At 46.1% G+C, this 14,877-nt stretch overlaps 1 protein-coding gene across 12 annotated transcripts; it reads right to left on the bottom strand.

The window, feature by feature from the left end:
• Positions 1-62: 62 nt before the first annotated feature.
• On the bottom strand, positions 63-14,646 carry LOC111245234 (sprouty-related, EVH1 domain-containing protein 1-like). Of its 12 annotated transcripts, none has more exons than XM_086979720.1 (5): positions 14,515-14,530; positions 4,078-9,687; positions 2,038-2,131; positions 602-835; positions 75-347 (listed from the first exon to the last, which is right to left on the bottom strand). In XM_086979720.1, exons 2-5 carry the CDS (start codon positions 4,095-4,097, stop codon positions 180-182), a joined length of 516 nt encoding a protein of 171 aa, XP_086835846.1. In that variant the 5' UTR covers positions 4,098-9,687; positions 14,515-14,530; the 3' UTR covers positions 75-179. The 12 variants fall into 12 exon arrangements, with proteins under 12 accessions (XP_022649060.1, XP_086835849.1, XP_086835848.1 ...); XM_022793318.2 differs by lacking the exon at positions 14,515-14,530 and having other exon boundaries at positions 4,078-4,764; positions 4,969-12,549; XM_022793319.2 differs by lacking the exon at positions 14,515-14,530 and having other exon boundaries at positions 4,078-4,689; positions 4,969-12,549.
• Between the last annotated feature and the right edge of the window lie 231 nt (positions 14,647-14,877).

Genomic DNA, 14,877 nt, shown 5'->3' with positions numbered 1-14,877 from the left:
TATATATATATATAATAACAACAAATAAGAAAATTAGTGGACTAGAGAAAAACCTGACTGTACTCTAAGTAAAACCGTGTCCACGAAAACGTTCAACCTATTGGACGTTATGAGTTTTGCCTTATAAGAAAAATTTCGAGATTAATACTAAATCAAAGTTTAATCTAAATTCTGTTATCCTAGTATGTAGCTTGTTTACGCATGCCACAATGATAATACATACGATCAAACAGGTCGTCAATGGCAGAGTGAATCGCCTTATCGAAGGCTTTTGCGTCTGACGACGTCTGGAACGTGAGGCCGAATTTATTATCGCCGCTTTTCCAGTGATGAAAGGTCGGCATCACCTGAAGTCGTAAAGTATAATGTATTGCAATGTGGTAAAGAGGCACATGCCACACCTATAAGCAGTAAATTCAAGGAGTCGAATCTATTCAGATGGTGAAGAACTATTGTATTTTAGTGTAAAGAGTGTAATCACCGGGCTGAACATGGGATAGAACTAATCTAGATGTATTATGTCGAGCCGTCTTATGTTATTATCTTTAAAATGGCTATAGGAGATGATTTTAACCTCCTTCTATCACTTAAAGACTCATACCTTGTTATATGTGAAGTCTTTACTGATTGCACATGAGAGCACGACGAACTGGTCTGTGAGCCGTTTACCGTAGATCTGGTAATCAGTTGTGTAGCTGGCGCAATTGGAACCCCCAGCGCCTGGTGCACTTGGCCCGGCATGGCTTCCCTGGGTCCCATGTGGGTCGTCATTATGTATTAGCGTGAGACGTTTTCGCACAGACACCTGTGATAACCCGCCTCCGCCCATTGGCACCTAAAATAAGTAAAGAAACAAATAAACTAAACGTAAGAGCTACAGATTCAAGTTTCTGCGAGTGACTTACTGATCAGGCAGTTAGAACCGATTTCTAGTGTTGATTTAGGTGAGAATAAACATACAACTGGTCGGAACGCAATTTAGTATTGTACAGAATTTCTCCAAAAAATTATATCTTGAAAATTATCAAAAAGCATAAAAAGGAAATACATCTAGCTTTGTATTGAAGCACTAATAGGCTCAATATCTGAAGGAGAAATTGTGCTTTTTGTTCAATTGTTGGCCAAGCGTTGTCCTGCTGTGCATCTTGTTTTCCTCAGCTTTGAAAAGACGTTCGAAAAAAGACGAGTTCGTGTTCAAAAATGGCCATTGACCCCAAGGGATCGCACATTGACGGCCATGTCAACGTCAACGATGTTCTTTTTGCCCATTAGCCCTGGCCAAAAAGTTAGTTTCACTAAGGGGAGAGGGGCCACTTCTAAATAAAAATACATTAGCAGTTAGTTGCGATGCTATCTGATGAGACTCTAGGGATAGACAGATATTTTTACCTCTCCATAAACCTGATCATGTGCTTTTGCAAGACTACCCATTTTAATTTAATTATATATCCTTGGTTCCTATATATTGCCTTAATTTTTGCCATATCGTTATTATTTTGCCTTGTTCGACGCTACTGTTACAGGATATTTGGAGTGATCACTGACTAAAGACAACCTAAAATAATCTGTCAGCATTCAGGTTTGGTGTTATCTCATGGTACCATCACGATACCTGTATTATAGGTAGGGAAAGCGCACTGTATGTGGTGCCTAATTTAATTTTGTATCAGGATTTACATTTACATAGGAGAATAAAAGGCTGTCCGTAAGTGGTTATTTGAAACTGAGACTGAATTTAGTAGTTTTATTATAACGGCTTCCGTTACAGTGATGCGCACAGATATAACCGGTGGTGTTTAAACGCAGTATTGATGGTATTAGGCGTGCAAATTTAATTATATCAGCTTAATTTTTCAATCATTGCCATTAAGCCGCCTGCGTAACGCATCGTAGCTGTTTATTTTTTATAATATCTATGTTTTTATGCTGTGCATATAGCATGCTGTGTATATATATATATATATATATATATATATATATATACGCTGTCGGCTAAGAATCGGAATCCGTGTCTTTGCCGCTTTCTATAACACTGACCCAGCCGCCGGTGGAGTCATCGCGCACCATGACCTGGGCGCGAACTCGGACCAGGCAATTGGCCGACACGTTTCCACTCCCACTTCCGTTCCTGCTGAAATATGTTGCAATAATACGAGTCAAAACAAGACGACATGAACGCGAACTAGATGTTATACACAACGTTAGCTTACGCGACGTATCAGCCGATAAAGAACTATCCCATAAATTGGCAAAAACGCACACTGATAATAGATTTATACGGTACTATGCCACACCATATCATACTATGTATAACATTACCTATTTTAGCGCAGTCTCATCAAGGTAGCTGTGGTGCTACAATAGGATTAGATAGAAAATGGATTCGTAGAGTTATTTACCTTAACACTATGGCTAGATTCGAAAGACTTTAGACAGTATCGTCGCGTAATTGGAATATATTAATTAATGAATCACTTTAAATTGTAACGTACAAAGCAGACTGAGTTTTTCTAACGAATTCCGAGTCAAGAGGCGCATAGAATGTACCAATATGTGCTTCCAGTGTCATGTTGAGCTTATTGTTCGTCATTATTATTATAATTATTCAAGAAAATATATATTTACAATAGCTAAACACGCTGAGGATTCCTACAAGATGAGACCAGTCTTTCTTGTAAAATAACTATATCGACTTTTTTTTAACACTTTGACTATCGACTTTTTAAAATTTTTCTAGCTGTAGCCGTTTGCCTTTCAATCGCTACGGCCCTACAGTTTGCCCAACATACGGCATTTTCAAGAGTGGGCGCAAGACAATGACAAAATGTGATCATGGTCGGCTATTTGAATTAACAGACTGTTCGCCCACTGCGTTTAGGCACCACGTCCGGAACTCACGCCATATTCGCACCACAGCTACCACTACTATAGACATCACGACGATCCCCACCACGAACACAGCAGCACCTAATGTCTGAACTAAACGAACCCCATATGCCACATCGCCCTCAACGACTTCGTTTCTCCGCCGCTACATTCTCCGTCGCTGTTCGTAGCGCGAGTACGCTCGTCACGAGCGATGCCCTAGCTGTACAGCGCACTTCGCTTCACGTACTATCATTAGTGTTTCGAGGAAAACCGACCGTCACTTTGCCCCTCTGGGCATCCGCTAGTGCTACCGCGAACACCCGCACTCGAACCACAACCACCCGCATCGGTCTAGTAGCGATCAGCGAACTTAGAGTGGCCTGACACCTAATCAGATGAGTCGCAATCAGACCTCGCGGATGCGTCGCATCTCTTCTGCTCGACAGCGCCATCATATAGATACAAATTGCGGGTGAAAGCATCCGTCGGACTATTTCGAAGGCTAGCTTGACATTTGCCACTCTAGGCTTAGCCGTGTTTATTGCGAAGGAGAGGGTTGTCTCTGTCTATAGCAGCTGCTGCTTTCTCGATGGCGGACCACTCGCTCGCTTGCTGGCGGCCGTACTCCTTCCTTGATGTCCATAAGGCAGGGCAGAATAGGACAGCCAAGGATAAAGATCAGCAGCAGTAGCAGCAGTCATTGCTGTCCACACTAACGCTAACGGGAAAACTAGCATAAGCAAGATTGAACACACGGAGCGACTCACACCGATGGTCACGTAAAACCAACCTCTCCAGCCAAAGAAACCGCTATCTAGCTATTTACTATAACAGTTAAGTAGCTTCTGGTGGCGTCAGTCTTTAAATCTGAGTGCACATATCATCTGAGTTTTAGATGAAAGCAGAAACGTGAAGATGAACTCGATTTCTATATCATGGAGGCATTCTGGGTTCATTTGAGGCTCGCTCAGTGAGTGCTTTTCGTACAATTGCGGAAACGTGTACATGCTTACTATGAATAGCTAGAAGTGAACGGCGACTGCGATGGCAGCGGCAATGGCAAGCTGGTGCTGCTGAGTTTGTGTAGGGGTCAAACTCTTTTCGATTTTTTAGCAATTTTCCTTTAATTTCGTTGCTACTTAGCTATATTTTTCATCATCGTTTTTCTATATTCTACTTATGTCATTATTCATTCTTAAAGCGGCTTACCCTTCGAGCTCACTGGCCATCACTAATGCGCGTGGAACGCGACCGTCAGAGGCAGATGAAGGTCTTGCTTAGGCAACATTGAACATTCGACTCTCGTTGTCTTATCGGTGTCCCAGCTAATCTTAATAATAATTTTTATTATTATGAGAATGCTGGTTGTATTCCATGCCGTATTGTTTTTGCCGTTTTGTTTTTCGCTTTCCACTGCAACTGTTGTTATTTTTGTTGGTAGACTAGAATAATGACAGATATAACAACAATAATAATCGCAAAAATCCTCGCTGACATTGTGACCAGAGGTGTCGCAGATGTCACTGATGTTTGGAACCATCGCCGCAAGTAGCATACGATCAGCTACAGGCAAGCGTCGCCAGTCCATGTCTTAATAATAGCGATACTGTATGGTTGTTTTGCCGTTCAATTTAATCTCAGTTCGACGTCAGTGGGACGTGTGCAGCTCGTCAACGGAAGACGAGAACTTTGGCGGCTGGGTTAACAAATCTTCCTGGTTTCGTATTCCTTCAAGGTCTCTCCTTTAGACGTCCACGATACTAAATGGCTTTGCGCAAACCAAGTTCCGCAAAGGCAGCTTTCAATCACGTTCTTAACGTGCTAAGACGATGGTGAGAAGCACAAGGAACGCATGGTCACATACACGAGTAGTGCACGCACGAGACGAAGTTCACTCTATTTAGTGGTAGAATATTTTTAGAGAGCAAAAGGTTTTAATTATGTATATATACATAGATATATATAGCTATATATATATATACTCATATATATATATATATATGTAGCTATATATATCTATATATATATAGACCGGCACTTGGTTCTTTTAATTGCTTCGCTGCAATGCCATCAAGTCCTGCAGTGATAATGGGGACTTACAACTATTATCGACAGCGACAATGGCTCCACTGCGCGGTACAGATTTTTTTTTGCCTTGTCCCTGTTCGCTTTGTCCGACGGCGGCTGCTGCTGCTCCACGGAACAGACATGCAGTCAGGCAAAGGTGGCGCAGAGCTTTTAGGTTTTCTTAGGTGGCTGTGATTCCATTCGATCTGTAATCGCTGTAGGTTTTTCTTGTTGCTATTTTTTTGCCCTCGTGGCCCCGTTGGCCTGTTCATAACATGCACACAGGGAGACCCACTATGTGCCCAACAAACTCTATCCACTTCCGACTGAAAAGCAGCAGCTGCTTATTTTATACGCGGTTCCTGCTGCTGCCTTTGGAGCCGCCGCCGCTGCCGCCGCCGCCGCCGCCGCCGCCGCCGCCGCCGCCGCCGTTGCAGCTGCTGTGGTAAGGATCACTGATGTTTTCTGCCCTAGCGCCGAAACGATCGCCTAATACAAGTTCCTGGTTCGGCTGATGTGAGCTTCGAGTTGCTGAGCTCGGACAGGTTTAGCTCTCGGCTTTGCTGCCGCTTTGCCGCTGCAAGACACTGACTGGTTGTATAAGGTACGAGAGTGCTGACGTCGTTTAACTGCTGCTACCGCTGAGGATATGATGTTGACACTGGTGTAGAAGAGCCCTGTGCGCTGTGGTGCAAACAATGGCCTCTTCTCCTAGAGGCAGACGCATCGGTTATTGCTTCTTAGAGCGCTCTTTTTTTGCCGCTTGATGCTTCTTCTCGATTGGTTCTATCCGAACGGCTCTCGGCGGCGGCGGCGGCGGCGGCGGCGGCAGCAGCAGCAGCAGCTTTCAGCTTTGGCTTCAGCCAGCCAGCCAGCCGGCCGGCCAGTGAGTAAGCGATCGATACGTACACACGCACACAGACAGACGGCTGTTATAGCACAGGGTAAAGCTTACTAGTGTCGCGACATCACAGGACACGACATGATAGCTATATAGCCTGCAATAGTAATCGTAGGAGCGATTTAGGCGCGTTCACTGGCCCGTTGATGCGCCGCTTCACGGGGGCTGGTTAATATTTTCACTATTCCGCTTTGCAGTTCCAGTATTAGCAGCAGTGGTCTCCCTATACCAGCTGCCTTTTTCTAACTTGTAACGCGCGAGATCGATGCTGCAGGTGCTGCCGAAAATTATCATCACGGACGTACTTGTCGTCCACTTCACTATTGTGCTGCACAGCAGGTAAAATCCATTCCACTCTCTGCTGCCGTTACAATTTTCATTCACTGAATAACATCGATACTATTCCGTGAACGGCGGCACGAACTTCAGCAAGGAACGTCCACAGCACGTATCGTCACCGTCGTCGCCAGTGGATGAGTAGGTCGTTCCTTTCGCTGTCGAAGGTGAACGCGAGATCACGTTTCGTGTTGCAAGACAAGTCATAGATTTTCGTTGTAATGTGAAAATTTATAATATTCGCATTGGTGTTTTGGTGACAAATAGAATTCGCATAATGGCTGTTTGATAAAACGCTGCTCGTTTCAACGGCGTTATTATACGACGCGCTGCCGCCTTCGTGACAAGTTCGGCCACTATCACGGACCACGCCGCCGCTGCTGATGTCACTGTCAAAAATGCCCCATTCAATGTTAACCGCGTAGGGCCGCTGGCCGACTGAGCTGTTGCCGCCTTAATAACAGGAGTTGAATTAGTTACAAATGTTAATGTTCTAATACTGTTCTTAATAGTAATCATGCTCCATGCTGTGGCAGTCATGTGGCGTTTACAACCCACCGTCACCATTGTCGTAATGCGGTAACTTTACGCAGCGCATATAGCCGACTAGCGTGTCGCAAGCCAGCCAGGCCTGATTAGGCCAGCCGATGTTCACTGCTGCTGCTGCTGCTGCTGCTGTTACCGTCGCCGACACTCACATCCGTAAATCGGTCGTTGTTACAGAAGCATGTGACAAATCGTTCAGTCGATGAAGCACGTGCCACTGTCGGACCCAGTTGCGACTTAACGGGGCAGTAGCAGAGATAGCACTAGGGCAATGACAGTGAACGAGCACAGGAGGACAACAAGCGCACGGACACTTAGACCGGCAGGCAGGCAGACAGACAGGCACGTACGTACGTACGTACGTACGTACACATACACACACACACACACACACAGCGTGACACCCGTTCGCAGTATTTCAGTGGAGCTCTCCAGTCGACAGTCGTTGAGAAACGACGAATGAGCGATCGTACAAGACGAGAAAGAGATGGAGTAGAGACACGTTGTTACTGCCGTACGCAGCTTTATGGCATGAAGCTGTTACGACATTTCATTCTGTTTCTGTATTGTTTCATTACATTGACCCGATTGGCCGCACGTTCTGACCTATTGAGCGACTGGAAGGCGAACCAATGTGCGTCTATGTAAAGGTGCACTGATGTCTTCGAACACTTTTCATTCATTGATGCCGTTTTCTTTTCTTTTCCTTCGTCATCTGACCTTTGTTATGTTGCTTAATAGCGCGGCTTTCTGCTGTCTTGAAGCGTTCTTCTGGGCGGCTGTCGTCGTTGTTGTTGTTGTTGTCGTTACTGCGCCTGACTCAGGAACGTTCCGGACATATTAGGACTATTTGTCAGTGGGTATGCCACAACGGATGCCAAGGGCGTCACTCACAGCCGCGATCACGGCCGCGGGGTCGTGATCGGCTCTAAGCTGCTGTCGCTGCTTAAATAAATTTGCATTTGTTGCTCTTTTTTCCCACCGATAATATTTTTCCGTCGTAGCGCATTATCGGATCGTCGTTTCCTGGATCGTTGGCTAGAATGTTGCTGGCAGTGATGATACGCAAAGACGGAGGCTGTTACTGGATCAGCTAGCATTACTATGTATTCACGTGTTTCCATATTCAAAATATGTCTGTCCGTGAATACGAGATAGCGAGACGACCCGCTTCAAGAGGCGTTAAACAATACGTATTCTCAGCTGATTTTTGCTGCCGTCTCTATAGCAGCTGCCGTTACTGGCTAAAACCAGTGATACTTTTCGCACTCTCTCTCTCCCTTCCCCTCTCTCTCTCTCTCTCTCTCTCTGTTTATTATTATTCTGCCCAATAACAAACTTCTAGAGTTGAGCAAAACTGATGGTAAAGGAGCGTCAACGAGCTCGACTAATGTGATAAGCTCGCACAGCAGCATCGACGGGAAGGCAAAAGCGTACGTTGTTACTGATACAATCCACGAAACGAACAGCGGTTATCCTGCGTATAGCCATTACGTGCATCATCAGAGCTGAAGATTTCCAGCTATAGAATCGATCGTCACTCAAATAATTAACGTAACTCAATACAAACTCACTCACACTATCAATTAGAGACGTCATGACATGACTGAGCTAAGCTGCTAAGAACTGCTTGAATAATTACAAAATACAATTCGGTCAATGATTCGCGTATACCCGGTTAATTTGATAACGTGATGACAACCGGTAGCTGCTGCTACACAACGGTAACGCCAGGTTCCTGTAGTTTACTGTACGTATAGAGACGTTCAATCGCACCAGCTTGTAGTTACCAGAGCCAATAGACATTTTGCGAGTGGTCCCGTGGCCATGTTGCCCGTTATCCGTCTACGACGTCGACTGTGTTCGTCCTGTTGCAACAGCTAATCATGTGGCCTGTGGCGCTCGGCCACAGGTCGCTGATGGGACAGCGTCGGCAGCGAAGTATTTACCTATTCGCAGCAACGGGCAATTACATTCGTTCGTGCCTGTCTCGGCTATCAACTTTTCCAGCTGTAATCCTGTGATCGTCAGCGACTGTGAACGAGCGGCAGCGGGTGGCAACGCTCGCCTCTGGTGCTTCTAGTGCTTCTCACAATGATACTGTGGTTTGCCAGCCTGGTTAATACACTAGCATTTCTTCTCGACACTTAAGCGCTCTTTTCTCTTGCTGTCTGGGTGTATACGTAGATAGATACAGATATATATACACTTGCATATGTACATATATATATATTTTCCCTTTTAGTTTACGGTGCGGCTATCACGGCGATGGTGTCAATTCGTCGTAGGTAGTCATAAGTAGCGTAGAGCAGTCGCAGCGCTGCTACTATGGTCCGTGCCCGTTCAGCGGGAACTGTTCGTCTGCAATGGTGACGGCACTTACGACTAGATTGTATTACTACCACTAATTTTACTGGAAGATAACGATTCTTGTTTACGGAGGCGTTACGTGGGAGGTGGGTGGCGTACGAGAGACGAGGAAGAATACGCGCACATAGACTGACTACGGCCTGCTCCTGCTGCTAAGTTATTCAATCCCTTTCAAGCTGCCGCCTACGCCGTCGAAGAATCAGTCGTCGTTCAACTGAAGACAGTTAGCGCGAGAGCGGCAGAGTAGGCGGACAGACATCGCGCGTTGACTCTTGAATTGCAAAAGTGCCGTTTCATAAACGGTTAGTCACGTCTCCCACGTAGCTCAGTCTCATAGGCCTGGCAGTCGCAGTTGTTGAGCGTTGATTTTTAATTAGAAGCTACTGTAGTAAGGTCGAGGTAAGTAGAACTGAACACTCAGCCACCGTCCAGAGCTCGTTGGAGTATCAGCTGTTGACGAAGCCTGCTATAACCTGACTCGAGAGATCGATTTGATATCGGTTAACTAATTGCTTAATGGCGATGACTGGACGACGTTGTTCCTCGCATACGCGCCAACATCGTTACGGACTTAGGATAGACACCGACCGCACTTATACCTGAAAAATAATCAGCATTGACACATAGAGGTGGCGAGTGTTTATTAACCCACCTATCCTGAGCAAGTTAAGGAAGTAGTGCTAGTAATACACTGCATTGACCTTTCTCTTCTTTTTCATTAATGACGATTTTCAATTGTGGGTTGCGTCGCGCGTATACAGCTGCGGCCAGCACAACAGACGGACACACAGGCACTGGTCCTGATGATTATGCTTCGCCCACCCAATCAAAGTTAGGTCGCCTGATAAACCGTCTTGGACAAGAGACGAGGGGGCACTTCCTCACATACAGACCCAATTCCTCTGAGTCCAGAGGACTACTGCTGAGCAGCTAGAACTATGAAGCAATAACTGATGCTGAGAGAGACAACGATGCAGCTCAACGGCGGTCCAGTTAATCTGCTATAACGGTTGTCAATGACTTATTCGAAAAACAGATGCGTATACGACACTACACACACGCACATACCAAAAGGCATCTTTAGTCAGTGTCTTTGGAAAATACAATAGGCCATACAAACCTGAAATGTATGTTGTATGCTACGTAGATGCGCCACCCCGTTCGGCGGTGAAGCTAATGCCTTCCAGGCTTACAATATTGAAATTGGCCGATCGTATTGCCTCTTGTCGTGATGCTGTTATAAGGGCGATCTGTGCTGTAGCTGGATGAAACTGTCGTCTGACACTGCAGTGATCTCGCTTTGAAAGGATAGTCTGCCCGGTTTTGGGCGTCAGACTTTGCCATTAGACATTTGTAAACCTGCCGACTAAAGTGTATGTGTATAAATATTTTGTCCTTTTCTATTCAGTTGTTGTTGTTGTTGTCATCGTCGTCGTTTTTCTGTCGTCGAGGTTGTCCTGAAATGCTGTTATCTCTGTATTCATGTGTCTGGCGCGCATTGTAGCTTACAAGAGCTGTTCGATGTTATCTCGTCTGATTTACGAGGAGATGAATATCGACCTTTCGGCGATATCTGTCAACGACCAATCAACACCAGCAACTCTTTGCTACAGCCACTGTTTTTACTGCGACTGCACCGGGCTGAACCTGACTAGTTGTTCCTATTGCCGTATCTATTTTTGCTGTTCACTAGGAACCAGCAGCGACTATTGTAGATTCCAGTAATTTCCAGGACACCGCTCCATAGCCACAGCACAACACATCGGGCTGTCATCTGATGTGTGACCATGATACTGCGGTGGTCTTCGCTAGAGTCGGTCCTTCTCCGTCGACGTCGTTATTGACGTCGTAGATCAGAACTACCTCTCAGCACTGGCTAACTCAGACGGTCAATGTTAGTGGTATGGAATCGTATCGTATCGTTAACAACGATCCCAAGTGTGTGCGTATCGTGACGAGATACAGCTTGTTACTCTCACTGTTACTGCTGCCGCTGACTGTCTGTTTCTCCTTGGAAGACTGCCGTTTGGGCTGGCTCGCGCGTTCACTGAAGCTCCGCTGCTAGGCCGTGCCACTTCCACTCCACTATGGCGCCTACTCCCTGCTTTGGCTGCCACAACTCTGCTTTTCTGCCTGCCCCTGCGTGGCTCTCGCAGGCCGCCGCCGCCGCCGCCGCCATGGCCGCCGCTGTGGATGGCTGTCTGCCGCCTTGCACTAGAGCCGGCTGCATGAATAGCCTACGTTGCCTGGTGCTGCTGCTGTCTGCGCCCCCTGTCCTCCGTTCGTTGCCTGGCTGGGTTCACTCGCTAGCGTGGCTGCTGCTGCCGCTGCACAGTTTGGTGGTGCGTCGGTTGCTCGGTCAGTCGGGTGATAGACACTAACAGCATCTCTCCTCACGCACGCATTTGCTCGCTCAGCCCCGGCTTCTCGAACGCTAAGGAAAAGCACTCTTTCGCTACGATGCCCCCGAAAGCCCGCTCTCCCTCAGCTGGTGGCTTGCTAAGCCCCAGCATATAGCCCGATGCAGTATAATTCCGTGTCACTATCGGCCGTCCTCTTTCTCCCCTTTCCGTCCGGTGAGAAAGAGAGGGGGAAGGCATAAGAGTAGAAGCAGCAGCAGCCTACACAGTCATCGTTTTACACATAGTCGATGCGTCGATCGACACAAGACGTACTCGGACACGCACACCCGTTATACAGCGCATGAGTCAGTCTATGACACAAATACAGACAGCCATTACATCCAGAGGAAGGCGGCAACACACACATACTTTTTACGTTTCGCCTATTTTCTCTTGCAAAGCGGAACTCTGTGGAAAAGGATTTTTGTCGGGCCGGCGTCACGGCCGCCACCGCCTACGCCTAAACCAGCTACAATTTCTTGTCGTCCAAAGCTACAGCTGCCTTTTCCTTGACATTCCTCGTGGCGCATAAGGGTTGAGAAGGGGAAGTGTGCGCGACGAAGTAGGTGAATGCCATTGGGATGAACTTACGTCAGGCAATATATCGGCGTGGAACATACGAGTATTTTTTTTTTGTCCATAAGCTGTTGTTTTTAACCAATCGTCCGCCAGGTAGTGGTACTCTTTAAACTCGTTGTAATCATCTGGAATTCGTACACTTCTAGCCGAACCCGGTTCTGTATAACGTGTATTTTTTTCCACGTGCTGTTGTTCTGCCCGCATACGGGCTGAGATAGATGGAACAAGTTTCGTTGCCTTCACTAGGTCGATCCCTTTGCGACGGCTGGTTTCTAGATAAGAACATTGCGCTTATAACGAGAAGGTACCCAGCTACCGCAGTGACGTTGTGCGAATCAATCTATAACTGCGTTATTTATTGCGGACATTTCAAATGCCGTGATAAGACATTTGTACTGTGTGCGTGATTACTTTATGTATTGTATACGTATATATATTAGAACACATTCTCCAAGCTGTGTCTTTTGTCCACAGATTATCCTGAAAAAAACGTTAGAAGCATTGTCAATTGAATAGAAAAGGGTTGAAAAATATAGTTTATAATATAAGGGAATTTCGGGGTAGGTGTTTTGTTCGAACATGCCATAAAGTCAGGTTAATAGGTATTAGCGCACAATGGAATAGACAACGAGCCATTTATATTGCGAGTAAAACTGTTGGGAACTACGCCTACTTTTCCGTTGGAAACATGGCCTAGTCTTTCAAAGCTCCTTTTTATGTTTTGACGTAGTTGTTTTCATATTATAGTTAGCTACAACTGGGATCTAACGTTTACCTTAATCCATTAAGGAATTATAACAAAATGTTGTGATTCAGAGTGTTTCTGTCGAACCCGTAAGCAGGCTAGCGAGCATATGCAAGATGCGGTATCATAACCGGTCGTCGCGATTCCAATCGGCTAAATCTAAGAATGAATGAGTAAATGAATGCAATTCTAACGTCGGCCTGTCGTCTTGGGTTGTTGTATTCTGCTAACGAGTGCCATCCTCATAAAACATGGCACTGTAAACGTTAATAAAGCCCACGCATTCTCTCCCTTTGACGCTTTTTCTTGATCTACTACATTTCGCTACACAGCCGCTCACACGGGTCTCCCACACGCCCATCAGCTGGTCACCTGTCGAACAGAACAATTCGCGGACCAAACGCTCATGCCGACCGGCGCCCGATGACCATCCGTTATTGCAAATTTCAATGGATAGCTGTGTGTCTAGAAGATTCTCGTACCACGGTGTGCGTGCCGCTCGTAGATATGCGCTTGTATATAAATAAGCGCCCTTTGAGCAGCAGCGAATGCGAGGAGGAGTCTGTATGAGAGACGAACTACGGTTTGTGGAGCTCGCCGCATGAGACGAGCTCTGGTCTAGCTTCTTCAGTTTTTTTTTCTTCCAGAAGACAACAAAAAATTTGGTAAACGGTAAAAGCGGCAGAACCCCCTAAAGTTGTTTGCCTCATTCAGACGCAACATCCTTCTATAGCCGGACCGAGTTCAAGCGAACAGCTGAACCTAGACTGCTATGTAAATGGTACGTTGTTGCATAGATTCTCTCTCTACGAGATTTTTTTCACTCGTACTTTATACCACTCTCTGCCTAGCAGAACAGCATTCCTCTCTAGCATTATATATATATATATATATGTGCTAGAGAATGTAGCGAAAGGGCAGAAAAAGAGAGCAACGAGCTCATGTGGGTAGGTTACTGCTAACGCTGCAGAGGATCGGCGACCTACCACGCTCCATTACTCTCCGGCATTGCATTTCCTTATCTATATGTGTACATACGTCGTTTCTCTCTTTGGGTTTCGGGCACTCTTGCATCATTTTCTCAGCGTACATATGTGCGTCGATAAGGTTTATAGCAATAGAGCAGCGTTCTGGTCGCATTGTGTTTTCAATTACCAAACAAACATACTCCATGTGGGGTATACGCGAAACGGGGTTAAAAGCAGTAGCTGCAGGACCACTAGCATTAGCTATATGCATTCTAGCTAACGAACGGCTAACGAAGCTAACGAAGACATCCGAGGTGAAATTGGTTGTGAAGATGGTGGTGGTAGCTGACACAGAGCCTTCGTCTTCGTTGGCATTCGTTGCTGGCAACCAATAGAGAGAAAAAGAAACAGACCGGTGCATTATCTATGTTAGTATGTTGTGGACAGTGAGTGCTTAACGCTCCTTCGCTACCGACTGTGTTTATTGAAGTTTTTTGTGTGTGTGTGAGTGTGCATGTGTATGTGTATGTGTGTGTGTGTGTGTGTGTGTGTGTGTGTGTGTGTGTGTGTGTGTGTGTGTGTGTGTGTGTCTATGTACGGAGATAGCAAGGGAAAGAGAAAGGAAAAGGGTAAGGGAGACCTATGCGTGTAAACGCGCGCGTGCGCCACCCTCACCAGTGATCACCAAACGACCCTCCTCATTTAATAGCATCCTCTACTAGTACAACTCACCAACGGGACAGAATAGTCTTTTAGACGATAACAGACAAATGCACACCGTATGCTACTCATAGCCGATGAGCAGTTTTTGGAACATCTTTTTTTCTGCCTTCCTTGCTGCTAACGCCTCTTACATACACGCTCTAATATTCAAGTTCAACTCTCGAACACACGTCCACGCACTGACTACTAGCTCACACAGTAACTTGGCCAATAACGTCGAGTAACGTGGATGCTGAAGACGTAGTCACAGGGGGCATGCTATTACGTGAAAGCGACTATGTACGACACGACCTTCATCACTGCGCAGACAAACAGAGAATGAGAGAGAAGGCGGGTCACTAAGGGGGAGCAAGCTCCTTTCGGGGCATGCTT

This window comes from Varroa destructor, unplaced genomic scaffold (genome assembly GCF_002443255.2).
Source record: "Varroa destructor unplaced genomic scaffold, Vdes_3.0 BEIS01000002.1, whole genome shotgun sequence".
Taxonomy (NCBI): Eukaryota; Metazoa; Arthropoda; class Arachnida; order Mesostigmata; family Varroidae; genus Varroa; species Varroa destructor.
The sequence above is the reverse complement of the archived record's forward strand: the minus strand, read 5'-3'. Positions and strand labels throughout refer to the sequence as shown.